The sequence below is a fragment of the Ornithodoros turicata genome, chromosome 2 (genome assembly GCF_037126465.1).
Source record: "Ornithodoros turicata isolate Travis chromosome 2, ASM3712646v1, whole genome shotgun sequence".
In the NCBI taxonomy this organism is placed as follows: domain Eukaryota; kingdom Metazoa; phylum Arthropoda; class Arachnida; order Ixodida; family Argasidae; genus Ornithodoros; species Ornithodoros turicata.
The window spans coordinates 77,937,027-77,954,894 of NC_088202.1; the positions used below are offsets into that span (position 1 = coordinate 77,937,027).

Sequence of the window (17,868 nt, forward strand, 5' to 3'; positions counted from 1 at the left end):
CTAACACAGTGATCTTCTATCTTGCTTAATTTTGTCTTTTTTTCTTTTGCGTGGTTCGTTGGTGCGTTGGCTCGGCTTTGAAGAGTGTTCCCCCTTTTTGGAGACCTTTTGCGTGGATTATGCAATATTATATACTTCTTGGGCGTTTCTTTCTGCCATAGTCATATAAGAATATTTAACACGCATTACAGTGCAAAGTAAAGTTGCCTGAGTAAGAAAGAAGAGCTCCTGTGTGTCAAAGAATACCGGCGTAAGCAGAGACAGCTTATACGCAATACAAAATTTGCGAGTGCACGCGCCGCACGTGCGCCACGCAGCGGACGTCGTCCTTTTCACGAAGCCAGAGCACAGACAGAATATAGGTTCTCTCTTCGAAGCGCAGCATCTCCAGTGTTCACCATCTACTTTGGATTCCTTCCGGCGCAATACACAGTACTGACGAACTCAGGACGTCCTCTTACACGTGTCGGTAGGTAAACGATGGCTTATGGTGAACGATGGTAGGCTTTCGCTTGTCCCATTCTACAGTTGGCTATAGGAGGTACTCATGGTAGACTTGTTGTCAGGCACGATCCTCAACGTGTGATACCTTGTGGGTTAGCCCGCCTATTTGCCACGCCGGAAGTTTACACTCGCGGGGCATTTCGACCGAGTCGTTAATGCTCTTCCTTTTTAGGGCGAAGGCAGTAATGTTTTTGCAACGCGGTGTGATCAAGCATTGAGACTTGCCCATCCTACAGGTAGCAATAAAAGGGTTAATCTGTGTAAACTGGGGTCGTTATGCATGTAGGTCTAAATTGCATGATGTAGTACTCTACTACTAAAATCGTTAGAAGAACAACGAAGACGACACGCACAGTTAGCGTACTATTAACACAAGTTTTACTGACACGTCTAGTGATCAAGTGTGTCGTCTTCGTTGTTCTCTTACGCTTTTAGTAGTATGCAGTATACCGGTAGGCGCAGTCTGACAATTTAAGTGATGTAGTAACTTTCTTTCCGTGTACTTATTTTGCGAGTGTTTCGCGTATTGATATTCTGTAATCGTAATCTGATACTCTGTTACCACAAGTAGTTCACGTAACGGACTGCCACTCTGGGTCATTGGCACATGACGTCATCAATATGGTTCACGGCTTTTCCGAACACAACGAGTGTCACCTCCGTGGTTATGTGATGTAGAGCCCTGCACGGGTCCGGGCCCCCGACCGGGCCCGGGCCCGACCCGGCCCGCGGGCCGAGCCGGGCTTGTTATTGGCTGTGTGCTCCGGGCCGGGCCGAGCCCGGGCCGACAAAATACGCTAGCACCGCGGGCCGGGCCGGGCCCGGGCCGACAACTATGTTTCCGAGAGTCAGGCCCGGCCGGGCCACGCAGCTAATTCCACACAATGAAGATGCATTAGTTCATATCATCATGCGCTTGCGTCATTCCTGTGCATATTTTGCAAAGACAAGCAAGGGATACTGCATTAGGCATATGATTCGACCCTCTAGAACATTCTGAAAGCCACTTTACATTGCTCGTCACTCCTCACGTATTTCACAATCACTTGGCAAAGCTTGGTGAGAGGGGTATGGACTGGGAGAAGGAGTTTGTCGACAGCATTCTCTACCTCCGCAAAATCTTGACAGTGTAACGATAACGCCCATGCCCGCGTACGTTCTTGATTTAATTTGTTCTGGTGCAGTTATGGTGTTAAACCGCCATCACTTGTACGTTTGTCTTCTCTCCTTATAAATTTACTGATAAATTTGTTTGATAATCGCCAGAAACGCGTACGTCGCGGCTGGAAATACTATGCCGGGATCTACTCGCCGGGTCACCGGGCCGGGCCGGGCCGGGCCGGGCTCTATTTGCTTACATTCCGGGCCGGGCCGGGCCGGGTCGGGCCGCATAAAAATATGAAGGTCCAGGCCCGGGTCGGGCCGAGCCATTTTTCGATGCGCCCGGGCCAGGTCGGGCCCGGAAAAGTGGCCCGTGCAGGGCTCTAATGTGATGTATATAAAAATAATTTTTGCCTCAAATAGCCAATGATATATTGTGGGTCATAAAGCGTATGCTCCTACTGCTACCCGGGCACAGTCCTTTTCTTTCTTTTTCTTTTATAAACATATCCCCCTCCTCCGATCAAAACTCACATATTATGCATGCCTCAAATATTTCCTAGGTCTTGCCTGTGCGGTGCATTTAATCGAATTACGGTCAACTGCATTCTGAAAAGTGCGCAAGGCAGTTTCTCTGCGGGACGGTTTGGCATCGGAGGGAAGGCTACTTTAGCCAGTTGGCATTGACCCATATTGAACTTGCTATGTCAAAATTATGAGATTTATTCAGTATCCAAGCACCACGAGGTGTGGATTTGGCTATAGAGGGGTGGATTTAACGCACTTCCCTAATTAGAAACCCTGTAATTAGAAAGTCGTTTTAAGATACTGTTGAATCATTACTTTTGGAAGGCGTCGGTGAACTAGTAACGTCTTATGCCAATCTCATCAGCTCTTCAATAATTTGAGGAGGAAAGGTTTAAACCAGTCAGTACATAAGGAAACCTTGCTGCCACTGTGTAAGTCAGAGATTGCATGCATTTTCTGGATCATAATGCGAGCACATTTCTCCAGGTTTAACATGTTTAATTAATAGGTAGAGCCCCCCCCCCCCGCCTGTCCCCCACTCCTTCCTGCTGTCCTTGTGGATACCTAGCAGATAATAAGGAACATAGGTCCGTGCTGTGCACCTGCCAGGTGACAACTGGCCGGCGCGTTTATTGCGTCGTCGTCATCATGATGGCGTCCACAGAGGGCGCTACCGGGCTCCCCCCTATAGAGCGTCGTCCGGCTGGAGACGGTCGGAAGAAAGGGCCATGTCACAGTCCTTCGAGCTGTGTGGGCTTCGGGCTTCAGTGTGGCTGAATAGGCGGGAAGGTCCAAGTAGGTGTTAGAGGGGATGACGGAGGAGACGTACGCTGGCTTCACGCGATCCAGGGCTATCGTGTCGTGTTTGCCACTGAGCTCGACGACGACGGTCTTGGGGGTGCGGGAGAGCACAGGGTACGGTCCGGAGTATTGTGGCGTAAGGGGTGCATGGCTTGGCGCGGTCGGTTCTGATGAACACGTGCGAAGCGTTCTTGAGGTCCTGGATGACGAAAACTGTTCGCCGCGTCGGCATGCGCGGCACAACCGGGGTGATGGAGCAGAACAAGTCATGGAGCTTGTCGATGTACGCGGTGTGGGATGGATGGGGCTCGGCGGGGCTGGGGGTGAGAAAATCACCTGGGAGCCGGATCGGGGAGCTGTACACCAACTCTGCTGAACTGCAGCTAAGGTCTTCCTTGACGGAGGATCTGATGCCCAGCAGTGCGAAGGGAAGGTGTTGGCTCCAGAGCGCGGGGTTAGTGTGAGCAGTGAGTGCCACCTTCAGCTGCCGGTGTAGTCGCTCGAATAGCCCATTCGCTGTGGGGTGATAGGCAGTCATGTGGATATGGCGAGTTCCGAGCAGCTGCGTAAGGGCGGTGAACAGAGAGCACTGAAACTGCCGCCCGCGGTCGGTGGTCACGATGGAGGGGCATCCGAACCGCGCGGTCCATGATGCGACAAAAGCTTCAGCGACTGATTGAGCGCTGATGTCGGTCAGCGGGACTGCTTCGGGCCACCGCGTAAATCGATCGATACAGGTTAGAATGTACCTGTAACCTTGAGATGGTGGCAGGGGACCGACGATGTCCACATGCACATGATCGAATCGGGACCAGGCTTCGTCGATATGCTGCTGCAAAACTGCACCCACAGCGGTGCTAGACGCATCTACCATGAGACGGCTTGGGGCGTCGTGCCGGGGGTGGACTAGCATAGCACCGTCCGCTCTTGACTGCTTGATATCTTCGAAGGCGGCGTCAGCGGACTGCGACCAAGGGACGCTTGACGATGGCTTCGGGTTGTTGCGGAGCATGTCCGTGAGTGGCTGAATGATTGCGGCACATCTAGCAATGAACCGACGGTGAAAGTTCACCAAGCCAAGAAAGCGACGTAGTTGACGGATCGTCGTTGGCTTGGGGAAATCGGTGATGGCCTTCACTTTATGCGCAACAGGATGGATTCCGTCGGAGGACACGTGATGCCCGAGGAACTCGAGCTCGGAGACTCCAAAAGTGCACTTCTTGGCATTAACCACTAAGCCGTACTCCTGGAGACGGCTGAAAAGCTGCTGGAGGTGCTTCTCATGTTGTTCTTCGGTGGGGCTGAAGACGAGACGATCATCTATGTAGGCAATTACGAAGTCGAGGCCTCGGACAACTTCGCTGATAAAACGTTGAAACGGTTGAGCGGCGTTTCTTAGTCCGAAAGGCATTCGTACATACTCAAAGAACCAAAAAGGCGTTGTAATTGCTGTCTTGGGTATGTCTTCAAGCTCGACCGGGGTTTGGTGGTACGCCTTTACTAGATCTATCTTTGAAAACGTAGTGGTACCGGCAAGGCGTTCCGCGAAGTCGTGGAGGTGTGGCAGCGGGTATCTGTCGGGGATTGTTCTTGCATTAAGAGCGCGGTAATCCCCGCAGGGCCGTCAGTCGTTGGTCTCCTTTTTGGGCACCATATGCAGCGTCGAAGCCCAGCTGCTAGATGACGGACGGATGATGCCCAGGTCCAACATATGTTCAAACTCACGGCGAGCAGTGGAAAGGCGTTCGCCAGATAGTCGTCGAAAGGTCGCCGTGATGTGAGGGCCTGAGGTCTCAATGTGGTGCGTAACATGATGCGAGGCTGGCGCCGAAAGATTGCAGGGCTTGAGCAGCTCGGGAAATGAAGCAAAGAAGTTTTCGTAGCGCGAACCGGGAATAAATGCACATATGCCGGTTGAGTTGATCGTCGAGATGCCAGCTCCAGTGGTTAATTTGGTGATGTTGTCTTTCAACTTTCGTTGCCTAATGCTGACATCGAGATGAAAACTATGTAAAAAGTCGGCTCCAATGATGGCCCGGTCGACTTCTGCCACAACGAAGAGCCAACGAAACGTCCTGCGCAAGCCGACGTCCAAGGTTGGTGAACGCAGTCCATATGTGCGGATCGTAGATTTGTTTGCAGCTTGAATAGGGGGTGTGAGGCATTGACGAATTTTCCGATCGGAAGGCGTCGCCGGTATAACGCTCACCTGTGCCCCTGTATCAATAAGGAAACGCTGCTTCGCGATACGATCCTGTACACACAGAAGGCGGGCAGGACGTAGGCCGTGGTCGGTTGCCGCCATTATCGACCGGTCTGAGGGTATTCCTGCCCAGGGTGTCGAACCGAAACGTTTTTCGTTCCGGTTTTCGTTCCGGTTACATCATAAACGATCCGGTACCGGTTCTGCTCCGGAGCAAAAAAATAACGGTTCATACCGGTTTTTGAACCGGTTCCGCTTCTGCTAGGAATATTCATCCCCACAAAAAAAAATCAATGTTACAAAATGTAAACCCGTTTATTCCGCATACATGGTATTTAATATTAATAGACAGCTGTGAAATTGGTAGCTCCTAGTTCCTGTAGGTTACTGTCTGTTCAAATGGGCTTTTCTCCTTTCTTGAAGTGCATGCTACAAACGGACTTGTTTGCCGTGATGTCATACATAAAGTACTTTCTTGCTGGGTTGAAGCGATCGCATCCCATCCGAATATCTGTTGCTACTGTCTAGCCAGCAAGCACCACCGCACGAGTACGACGCAAATCGAGGAACACCTTCACTCGCAAACGCGCTCGACGGCTCCGTTTTATTTTCTCCGTGTCCAGTCCACAAAAGAGTTGCCACTTCGCACGGGCTTGCCCTCGCGTATACGTAAATGTATTCAACTTAGCTGCTCTCACACAAGGGACGCGTTGCGCGACATTACCGATAACGAAGCCGTTATGCAGCCCCCTTGGGTCGCTGTTTAGTTGAGGAGAGCTTGGGGGGATCAAATTAAAACTAGCACTACGGCACATTGCTAGAGAGTCACATGTACCTCTAAGTCTGTGTGCGTGCGCGAACGATAAACCATTACAAAGGGAGCCTAAAAGTCATACCGACATACATTCTACCGTAACCGTAACCCTCGTATAGTATCCATGACATGACTTCAGAGCACACGACGTCTGTTTCATTCGCCGATCCGGAGTCCAAATCGGCGAAGTTTTTTCTTGGACCGAAAACCGTGAAATATATTTTTCGGTTTCCCTCCTGAGCGAAAAAAAACGTACACTCTAAATCGTTTTACACCTTAAAGGGTGTAAATCAAAATGTTCATGGCGCACACCTTTTAAGGTGTATTTTAACACCCTCATGGCAATTGGGGTGTAAAGGGTGTAACGCCGAATAAAACTGCTGGGTTTGTGGAAATAAGCTGGTAACTGTGTATTCACAATTACCAGCATATTGCCTATACTCACATTGAGGTCCATATATGTATGATAATCAAGGTGATTAAATATGTGTGTAAACATGCACAGCCGACATACAGACAATCATGTATGGCATGGCAGCTGTGCATGGCAATGAAGCATGGCAGCTGTATATAGCTTTTCGTGAAACTGTAGACCTTCTCATGAGCAGGCACCTCCCCCATATGCATGTTCATTACTTAGAACGCTGCATTTATTCGTTTCTTCAAGGCTTTGCAGTGTTGTACCCACAAATATCTAACCACTGCAAAATGCATTACGTTGTTCATTATCCGCGACTCATCATGATGTTTGGTCCTTTCCTATCTGTATAGTTGTACGCGTTTTGAAGGGAAACACCAGCATTTTAAAGATGTTGCTAGAAAAACTCGACATTTTAAGAACATAACCCTTTCATTAGCGAGAAGACATCAATTTTATCAAATGTATGTGTGGTCGCAGCCCTTCATCAGAAATGCCACATCTACTGATGGTTCCAAGGAGATTCAAGCAGAATCTGTAGTCTATGTGAAAAGTGCAGTTGATAATGATAACACATTTGCTGTTGGCTGTTGTTGCCAAAGAATCTTCAGAGTAGGACTTACCCGTGTTTATTGAGATTGCAGGCATACATGTTATTAACTCTGATACCATTTTTCTCATACAAGCATTAAAGGGACCGAAAAGTGAATATAAACCTATCGAAACTTTATGTTCAGTGAAAAGCTTGAACCTTCTAAAGATCAAATGTCAAAGAACTCCGCTGAAATCGCTGTAGTTTTTTTTTAAATCGAATTTTCGATGATTGCATGTCTAGGTACCTAGTAGGAAACCGGCAGTCTCTCAACAATGGCATCACACCGCGCCATCTGTCGAGGACGCATGTAATAGGACGCGACTACTACTACTACTACTACTACTACTACTACTATACGCGCGCTTCCACTCGCTAATCCGGTGAAAATGAAAGTGGCTGTGAGCGTCTGCAACCACTTTCTACGTCGAAAATGTCGAGTCTCCCGAACCTGAGTGAGCTACAACTCCGCATTCTAGAACTATCGCGCGCACAGAACTTCTGTTCGTACGATAGCATGCCGGAAAGTGTGTGCATCGCAGCAGAAGATTCATCGTCCTCAGATATACCGGAGTCACCGCCGTCCTCACCAGGATCTGACCGTACCGGGAACGCGGACTGGTTAGTGAAATTTATATGTATTAGGGAGAAGCACTTGTTTAAGGTGTAACAAGCGCTGTTTTTTGGTTGTGCAGGTGTTCTTGCGGGAAGTGCAAACCGATGGATACGAGTGTTTGTGCTGCCGGGAGGTAGAGAACGTCTGTAAAAAGCAGACGGTCAACTACATTACAGACAACGAATTTTTCGAGATACTCTGCCTCGACACCGAAGTTCTGTGAGTGTCTTTTACGTACATCCGAGATACTGAAGAGTATGGCAACATACGTGACATCGCCGTGAACAAGTGAGTACGTGTTTACAAGCTACTTGAACGGCAAACTGAATGGAAAAACCTTATTTCTGCAGGAAATTCCGTTATATCGCCTATCGGCAATTCACAAGGTGGATATGGGGTGGTCTGGGAAAGCACCATAGGAAGATTCTTCCTGCCTGCGTGGTGCATGCCATTAGGGATGCTTTTCCATCAGATGTGTATAAGGGCTTTGAACCTGCACACTTGTAAAAATGTATATTGATGCCTGCAATCATTTCTAACTTGCTGCGAATTTTTTCATTGCTTTTTCCTTTCAGATAGTCACACAATATTGTAATTATTATGTTTGTGCATGAATGCCTGGGGGCATATCTATTTGTACATTAGTGTACTCATGTCTTGTATATATGGAGAGTAAATAACATAATTTTTATCATTGTACTTCACCTGAACTGTGTTTATAATTTTTATACACTAGAGATTGACCAGGTTTGCAAATGATAATTAATGGTTGAAAACACTTAACTTGATTTCACTAAAAGGAGCACTTGTAACTGATCCATTATCATATGACCAACTAACATTTGTAAAGAAAGTCCTTAGTGCTGACTTAAATGGTACTGCACCTCTTCATCTCAGTTAACCATGCAGCATCGGTGTGGGCAAGAGTACTCCAAAATGGCTACATAATTTATTATGCAGTAACAGGCACACACTACCTTTGCAATGCTATTTTTTAAGATGAAATACACTGACACTTTTCTGCACACAGTGTTCGATTCGCCACCATTCGACAACAAAACTACTGTGAACAGTCTCTGTGAATGAGAATGACTGTACCCACGTATTCTTTTTTTCATAAGTTCTCGGTGACTGTGACCGAGATACTTTTGTAAAGAAATTTTGACAGTCCTCCAAATAGAAACTGGCTTCAGTGTACGCAACAGACTTCTCGGAACAATTAATTGAAATATAATAAAACAGCCAAAACAACATTTTTTCACAACTCTGTATTTTTCTTTTTTAATGTCCAGCAATTTAGGAGACAGAGTAGGACTTTCTGCTCTCTGATGTTTTCATGTACTTCATAGAGCTGTAAAACCTGAAAAAAAAAGATAAGATACAGAATAAACAGTAAGTATAAACAGTTTTGCCTTTCACTTTTGAGCTTAAAGGAGCAGTCTAGAGGCCCACAACTTTTTTTCTGTTTTTGGTCAGTATGGAATGTTAGGCGGCCGAAAACAGTTTTCCCACAATTAGTGCAGCCGTAGCTAAATTGGGACGCCTGCAATAGCTCCCCGAACCTCCCGCGCGCGAAACACCCTCCTTCGCCTTCACGATAGGCACGTGATGAGCGCCACCACACACGTCACTATGTGACGCAAGTGGTGAGGACGCTCCTCATTGGACTTGGGATCACATGATCGAGGTAGGCAACATCGCCCAGGCCGGAGCGTCTGCTACCGCTTGGGAGACGCCATGCGTTCTTCGGCTTCGTGATGTCCGAAACGGAGGGTTTGAAGGCTGTCAACGACACAACCACGATTTTTTGGGACCGCAGGCACCACGGGAAGAACGAGTGGTGCAGCCCGAAATTAACTGCGTTTGTACAGCAAAAACCCCGTGCTTCTCGACAGTGTGCAGCCTGTCCGACAGTTTTCACCGCGCAGTTGGTTCAGTGACTTACAGGTGGCGCCACAATACCGCTTCGCAATAGCTTTCTGCTGCTGTGAATTCTGAGATTGCACAGAAGCCACGGATATATTACTCTTGTGATCGTAATCTTATTTTCTCAGGCTGCGTATATGCTTCTTCTTTTAAAGAAAATGTGATATAAATCATATAAATAATAGAAGTCAACAAGAAGCAGCTAGCAATGTTCGTAGCAGACTGTTTTTCCTACGAACGAATGAGGGGCTCTCTACCACGAACGTCACACTAGAGTGGGTGTGGTCTGCAGTTGGAGCGCTCCGGCCTGTCACCGCGGCAGCGATTTTCCAAATTAATTGCACCGTGGTGATACAACTTTGGACAGAAATATTTTGTGGGAATGCTTTTCACATACTGCTTTACAAGATGACAGCAGTTTTGGGCCATGTTAGATACCACTTTAATGCTCCTTTAACAAGAAAGTTACATTTTACCATATATGTGCTTTTGTATTCTCCTGTTGATGAAAAGGGTACAGGAATAATAATGGAGCACATAGATGAAGCTGAGAACTGTTCTTCGAGAGTGTGCTATATGTGACAACAGAAATATACGATGAAAGTTGTACAGAAACAGCAAATGTCTGCTGACAAGAGTTTTAGAAATATGGATGTTACTGCCTCATGTAGTTTCCGTCCAAAAGTAGGACTACTCGACATTCTTCAGTCACAGCACGGTGCAGAGGTGGAAGTTGTGGCTAGAAAAAGATTTAGCATGTTCACAAGGTCATTAGTGCACACCAACATACATGACAACATAGACAACATGATGGCTGCAAACTCACAATTATTCAACAGCACAAGAAACGGAAAGCATGAGTAAAAAAGATAGCGTCCATGCAGCACGTGTAGAACCACATAATCTCAGGGAAGGTAGAATCGGGAGAGCAATAAATGACTTGAGTCCGAAATTGGGTAACTTGGCATAGTTAGGATCAAGGATATGGGCTGCTCCAATACACACCCTGTTTCTATTGTACCCTTTCAATTGTCTCGCATGTATTTTTCTGCAGCATCGAGCGAAAGAGCATCGAGGTACCTAGATTCACTCTACATTCAGAATTGCGATAAATATTATGGGGCTCTACCCCATTTCTTGAGGTAATGTGCTGAAATGGAGTAATGGGTTGCCTCAGAACGATGACGGAAATCCTATGGTGTCCAAAAGCGTTAGAAGTGCTTTGACAATTTGTGTGGGGTCAGTGAATAGTACTGCAAGGCATATTTCCTTGAGCTTGACGTGCAGAAGCTGCATACGTGCATCAGTGCATAATTGATGTTAAGATACAGAAACTATAAAGCTACGACCTTAGGGTGTTTGTATGTCAAATGAAGTCCATTGGTAGCACCCCAAAATTCACATATGAGGCCTTTACCAACAATATGCATGTTAGAAGTGTCCTTGTTTAAGAAAAAGGGTTCTGCTGCAATTGTCCCCCTCTGTGCCCTGGACTACGCCATTCTCTTCATGATCTGTGGTTAGGGTCCTGTTATGCACCTGTGCGAAGACTTGCAACTGAAAGACAAGGAAAAAAAAAAGAGAAAAAATACTGGAATTACAATCTGAAAGCATGATATAAAGAAGAGTGCAGCTACAGCCACATAGCGCGGACAATGACAGTGATATTTTAACATGCTGTGGTACGTAAGTGGTTGCAAAGTTTTCCATTAGTCTTGCCATGGTCACTTGACAGTTGGTTAAAAGTAGAAAAGCTTTTCATGCATGACACCAATCTCCTTTTTCATTCTCCCAAGGAACCTACCTCCCCTCACTGTACAAAGAGTTGTGTGGCATGATGATGCCACAGACGGACACTTACAAAACATATGAGCAAATCTGTCTGTGCAGTCCTGTACTTCTCATACTATAGAGTACAACGAAGTCAAATCAATAAGTCACATTGCAGTATAGTTAACTTCAATGAACAAAAACCTCAGATAAGGAGTCGCAACACTTTATATGAGTAAAAAGTTCTGCTGGCCACCTGATCACTGGCGTCACGTAACAGTATATACATATTCATGGATAAGGAAGCATTAGGTGCCCCTTCATGCACTTTGTGAGTATGGAGATAGAAGGTAGGTTGTAGAACACACTTTCATGGAGAAAGGATTAAGATTTCAAAGAAAAGCAAGTAAAACAATATCAAACAAGTCTGGCATTCTATAACAGGCAAATAAACAGAAAGCAAGAAAAAGCGTATGCACTGCAAATTGCAGTGCATACAAATTGCATACAAACTGCAGTGCAAATTGCAGTGGACAATGTACTGGCAGCATCAGTAGTGTCATCCGATACGGTGACTTCCATGCACAAGTCCATGAAATCATTGCAGTCGACCTGAAACAGTTTTAAAACTATTTCGAAACAGAAATTTTCAAAAGATGACCAAATGATGAGATCTCTACATACTACGAAGCAGTCCGGCGCCACTTCAACACCGGAATGTCCCTAAAATTAAATTTGTTCATGTTCACAATGCCCAGTAGGTAGGATAACACAAGTTAAACGGTATACGTCATCGCTATATTATAATTTATACATGTGTGACACCTGTACATACCTGAGACGTTGTGTTGAGCCCGTCACCAATGCGAAGCAGAATAACAGGTGACGGAACGGCAGTTTGCTTCAGACGTTTTCACACTTCGCCAACTGCGGCATCTTCGTAGTCATCGGCAGAAAAATGGGATGAGCACACTCGACACGACTGCTGTCCGGTTAGCCTTGTTCCCAGGAGGGGGGTCCGATATGGGAATTTTGCAATTTCGTGTATTATCTCATAGCCGAGTGCTTCGAACCACTTTCGTTTTCGCGCATTGTCCTGTGGAATCTTGTGGTAGAAAACGCCCGTCGCCGAAGATGAGCGATTTCCGCATCCCCGAACGCCACAACGTACACTAGGCATTCGCAAATACGTGGCACAACAGTGACAGACAAGTGATTTGATTACTTTCACAGACTTTCACTTTATGCTTCGCGCTGCCGGTATGACCACCCACGGCGTAGACAATAAGCCCGATAACACAGACGGCCTTGCAGACGGCCTTGCAAACGGCACGGCGCGTCGTAGCTGAATGTTTTATTAGTATAGAAACTATGTTCTTCAAATGCCTGGAAGTGAACGTCATTTTTAAAATGACGTTTAGTTATAACGATAATGTGTGTCAACTTTGTTCTCTAGAAACTAATTGTCACGTGGTACAGGTTGACCAATCCCAGACGCCCTGGACCTGAAACCCAAGTTACTCTTTTTTGCCGTTTGTTGGCAGCACCGTCCATGTTCCGGCAACCATCAAAATATTTATACGTAAAAAATATTCCGATTTGTGAGGTAATGCTTTCTCTGTGTTATCAAACAATGATAATGTGCAGGATGGTGGGCCAAAATATGGGGGTTATTTTTCACTTTTCGGTCCCTTTAACTACTGTTGAGTATGATGAGCACTATCATGTATTTGTTCTGTTTTGCAATGAGGAGCAAAGTGTTTAAAAAATTTAAGCACTATCTCAACAGACCTTCTAAATCCGCATGCATTACCAGATGGTAGACTTGTTGTAAATCCAGGCCATGCACTGTTGTAATGTAACTTCCTGTTCCCTGTTGTTGTATATATTTACTTTTGTTCATGTGAACGAAAACAAACATACTCCCTTTCTACACCCAGGCGACACACTATCACCATAATTCACCTGAGGGTGGAGTACACTGACGTTACACCCTCAGAAACAAAGTTGTAGGGTGTGAAAGGGGTGCGATCTTTGTTAATACACCTATTTCACACCTTTAAAGGTGTGAAACGATTTAGAGTGTATACGGTTTCGATTCCGTTCCGGTTCGCACCAAAATAGCGGTTTTTTTTTCGGTTCCGGTTTTCGGTTCGCTCCGACACCCTGTTCCTGCCAGCCGCAGGGCGACTCGCAGCGCGTTAGTCGGTGGCGAAAACGACGGTGGTACCAGCAGTACCGAGGGCTTCCTGGAGTATGCTGCGACGCTTGCGTTTAGCTCGAGGCGCGTCGACGACTCGCAGACCGGTTTCTTGATTGTACTCGATCTCGGGACCGGCGGTTAAACGCTGTGCGCAAGTCGGCCATCTGCGATGACATCCTAGACATCTCGTCAGTCAGGCGCTTGCAAGTCCGACGTCGAGGGGCTGTCTGGAACCGACGGGGAACGGACGGGGGCAAGGCTTGCTGAAGCATAATCTGTAATTCGATCCGCAAGTTCGGCGAGTCGATCCAACGACACGTCGTCATTGCCAGCAAGGATCATCCTGACCTCGTGCGAAAGCCTGTTCAGGAATAATTCGCGTAATATAGGTGCATGGTCGACTTGTATTGCCAACTGTAGGATGGGACAAGCCTAAGCTTGCCCACAAGCATGCATGGTCGTCTGCGGAGTGTCCAAGCAGCTGCTTCATCCGGTGGAGAAGCTGTGACGGGCGACGGTCTCCTAGGTTATCGGATGTTAGAAGCTGCTGGATGCTGGCGCGCTCCGATATCTCAGTACGAGATAGGATGCCGGATTTCAGGGTGTCGTAAGCTTTATCTGCCTGCACCGTGGAGAGTACGTCGTCGATGTCGTCGACTAGGTCAGGAGGAATCAAGGGGAGTACCTCACAGTATTTAGTCATTTGACTTTGGATCCGGCGGGCGTGGAAGAGTGCCTCAACTTGACGGAACCAAGTTTTGGGGGTTTTGGTCCAAAAAGGCGGGAGGCGGACTTGCTGTACGGTTTGTAGGACAGCTGGGCCGGACGATACGTCGGAGGCTTCGCCCTGACCGCTTAGGTCGCTCTGTGTCCCTGCGGTGTCCATGAGTCGGGTCACCAAGTTTGTGGATAAGGAACATAGGTCCGTGCTGTGCACCTGCCAGGTGACAACTGGCCGGCGCATTTATTGCGTTGTCGTCATCATGATGGCGTCCACAGAGGGCGCTACATCCTCTCCCCTTCTGTCCACGTCTGAACGCCGCTCATAGCCACAGTTGCTTCGCGGCGCTAACACGGAATTTAAAAAATAAAACAATAGGTAGAGAGCTTTTTGTCCCCTGCTTTGTTTCTTATACGTCACCGAAATAGGATTGGATTAGATTTCCTGCATACATGCTTGCAAATTGGAAGGTGAGGCGTATACTCAGTTATTCAGCAAGATTAGTTCCTGTGACGTCAGAATGTAACATTTAGCGAGTGATAGGCAGTCGTTAACTTCGTGTAGTTAAGCCACTGTACCACAGGAAAAAGTAGTTAGAAACTATTAGCAGGAATGAAGTTACATCTACCAGTTAAACTTAGTTTTCCTGTTGTTAGCTACAGGATAGTTAGGTTACTGCAGGCTATAACTGCTCTCAATTTCTAGTTTTTGTCTTCGGCTTGCTCCATGGCTGTATGTGGCTCATTGACACTCAGAAAAACGACGAGCTCTTGGAAGGGTGTGCTTCTTCGGATGCCGATGCGCATGGATCACTTTAGTCAGATGTTATCCTATTACCTATCAGAGTTACCCTATCTAAACTGTAAATCTCAAGTTTGCAAAACCACCCTGGCGTGAAAAACAGGGCTAAAAATGTACACTTGGCCTATTGTGTACACAAGATACCGTGGATATCGTTGTATCATAAGAACACGTCGCTTTTGTCGCCCATGCATGACGCACTTTGGTGCTGTTTCAACGTACCGGCCTCGGTGGTTCATCTGGTAGCGTGCTCGCTCACTGATCCCAAGGGTGGTGAATCGAATCCGGCCAAAGACTTTGCCAAGCTACTATGGTACAACTCTGAAGTGCAAAAAGCACAGTACCGTAATTTCACGCGTATTAGCCGCGGCTTATGCGCGATTTTTTTTCTCACGGGCGCTCTGCGGCTTATCCACCGGTGCGGCTTATCTGATGACTATTTTTCCTGGTATTTTCCCCATACGCCGGTTTTAACGTAAGGGCCGACAGTGTCTCTGGAACAGCACTGCCCTGCTGATGCACGAACAGTGCGTAACAGGGACGGGTCCATATTCGAGTAGATTGATGTTCCTGGTGCATTCCCCCAAGCAGCTTTGAGGTAAGTGTTGACAGTGATTCACGTCTTCTGGAAGACCACTGACCCATCAGTCCATGAAAAACGCCCAACAAGGGCACAATCCGATCTTGGTAGAACTCTATAGAGCTGATCTCATTTGTTGTACACTATGCCAACCCTGGAGTATATACCACAGGGTTTATGACCTTCTCTATGGTCTCCTTTGTTGCACAAATCAGACGTCTCGTATTGCCCGCGGCTTATCTGCCAGAAAATTTTCAAAACGTGCCTAAAAACGCGTCTTGCGGCTTATCTGTGGTGCGGCTTATACGCGTGAAATTACGGCAGTTAAAAATGTTGCTAAACTACAATGCAGGACTGTTACAGCTGTTACAATTTCTGCAATTTCAAGAAGTGATTAGTAGATAGTTAAGCTACTGAAACAGTGGTTACTGCCCGTCCTTGTATTTAGCATTGGTAATAAATACGTTTTCCTCGTTGACTGAAGGGGTTTTCTATAACGCTAGCAGCATATTTCTGAACACTTCGTCCAATAAATACGTGTACACGTGTTTGACCAAAAAGTGACTGTACGTTCTTCGCTCGCTCAGGTACCCCTGAAATCGAAAACATGTTCTCCTCCTGGCTGGCAACCAAGGGGTTTCCTGATAAGGATGACGCTCCCAATGGAGAAGAACACAACGAACCAACACGTCCCTGCATGGTGTGCAAGATGCGTTTCACCAATGCGGCAACTCCGGAGGCTGTGACAGGTTGTCGGTTGCAGTGCTGTCGTCTGTGCAGTGCGTTAATTCCTCCCTCACGGATGCTCCGTCATATTTCCGACATGCACATTAACATCCATCGATGCGCTACCTGCGACGAAGGGTTTGCTTCACCGGAAGGACTGGACTCTCACTACACGGTGACTCACCACGGTGTTGGACCTTCTCAACAACCAGCACGTCCTTTAGAGCAGGGCTCCCCTGAGACGAGTTTCATTTGCAAATTTTGTGGAAAGTCTTTCCAGCAACAAGTAGTCTTTAAACTTCATCTTCGGATGCATAGAGGGCCTGAACCGTTTTACTGTGCGAAGTGCAAGAAGCGATTTGCTACCGATCGTGACTTGAAGAGTCACTCGAATTCCAGTGCTGAATGCCTTGAGAGCGTTCCTGATAGTTTAAAGGCCACTGTGGGATGCCAGGAGCAAGGTGTTCCCTCAGCCGAGCATACGAGCATGCAGGAAATACGCGCTACAACGACGGAAGAGGACATGATCCAGTCAAAATTCTGCAGTGACTACGTGCAAAGTGGCGCTGGCGCACCCGACACATTACCTGGAACAACACTTTCTGCGGGGGCCTCCGGAAGATCGGTTGATGTTAAAAATGCTCGCAATACACCGAGGCGATCCGAGCCTAATGTAACAGTTCCCAAAAAGCGTGTCAAGACGCGTGCGGCACCTACTAATGGAGCCGTACAATCGGCTCCTCCCGAGAGCAATGGGTGCACTCTTGCTCCGCAAATGAAGTGTGCGCCGGAAGCAGGCGAACCAGCGACGACCGCACAAGTAGCTGCGAAACCAAATGAAAATGGCGGGTTTAAGTGCCAACACTGCGCCAAAGTTTTCAAGAAATTGAAGAATCTCGAAACTCACAGTCTCATCCACAAAGCGGGAAAGCCGTTTCGCTGCACGCAGTGTTCTTCTTCCTACTTGTACAAACACGCGTACTTGTCTCATGTGGCCAAGAAACATCCTGAGGACCTTGAAGTGTCGCAGGTGGAAACACCGTCTCCCTCTTCGTAGTTCTCCAGGTAGAGAAGGCAGGTAGAAAAAGAGGACGCGAAGCAGTAGTCCTACTTAAGTACACGCGTGGGCGCTGCATTTGCCAGCCATAAAAGCAAACCTGTGGTAGAGGTGCTTCGTGGGCGCGGCGGCACACAACCTCCATATTGTTAACTGTTCATTCGTACCTCTCATGTTACCTTTGTTGGGCTAATCTGTTTCAAATTGCATAAAATATTTGCACTGTTAGTTTCGTTGATTCGTTCGTCTGTCCTGCTTTAATTTAGTCCTGTTGACAATGAAACCGCACAGTTTCCATCGTAGTTGAGAGCATATCTCATTTGCATTTCTCGCATATTACGAACGCCTCTTCGCAACAATCGTGTTCCTTTCAGGTTTGTATCATTAAAGAATCCGCTGTTATTATCTCTGGAACAGCACGTCCAAGGAAAATGCAACACGCACCCTGTTTGTGCTCCGCAGAATCTTATGCATTCATTTCCGGGAAATTAACGTTGTTGCGCAGAA

General features: G+C 47.1%; 1 protein-coding gene across 1 annotated transcript; it reads left to right on the top strand.

The window, feature by feature from the left end:
- Positions 1-267: 267 nt before the first annotated feature.
- LOC135383740 (zinc finger protein 668-like) lies at positions 268-17,599 on the top strand. Its single transcript, XM_064613083.1, has 2 exons — positions 268-469; positions 16,166-17,599. The coding sequence occupies exon 2, from the start codon at positions 16,186-16,188 to the stop codon at positions 17,359-17,361; it is 1,176 nt and encodes a 391-aa protein (XP_064469153.1). The 5' UTR covers positions 268-469; positions 16,166-16,185; the 3' UTR covers positions 17,362-17,599.
- Positions 17,600-17,868: the final 269 nt, after the last annotated feature.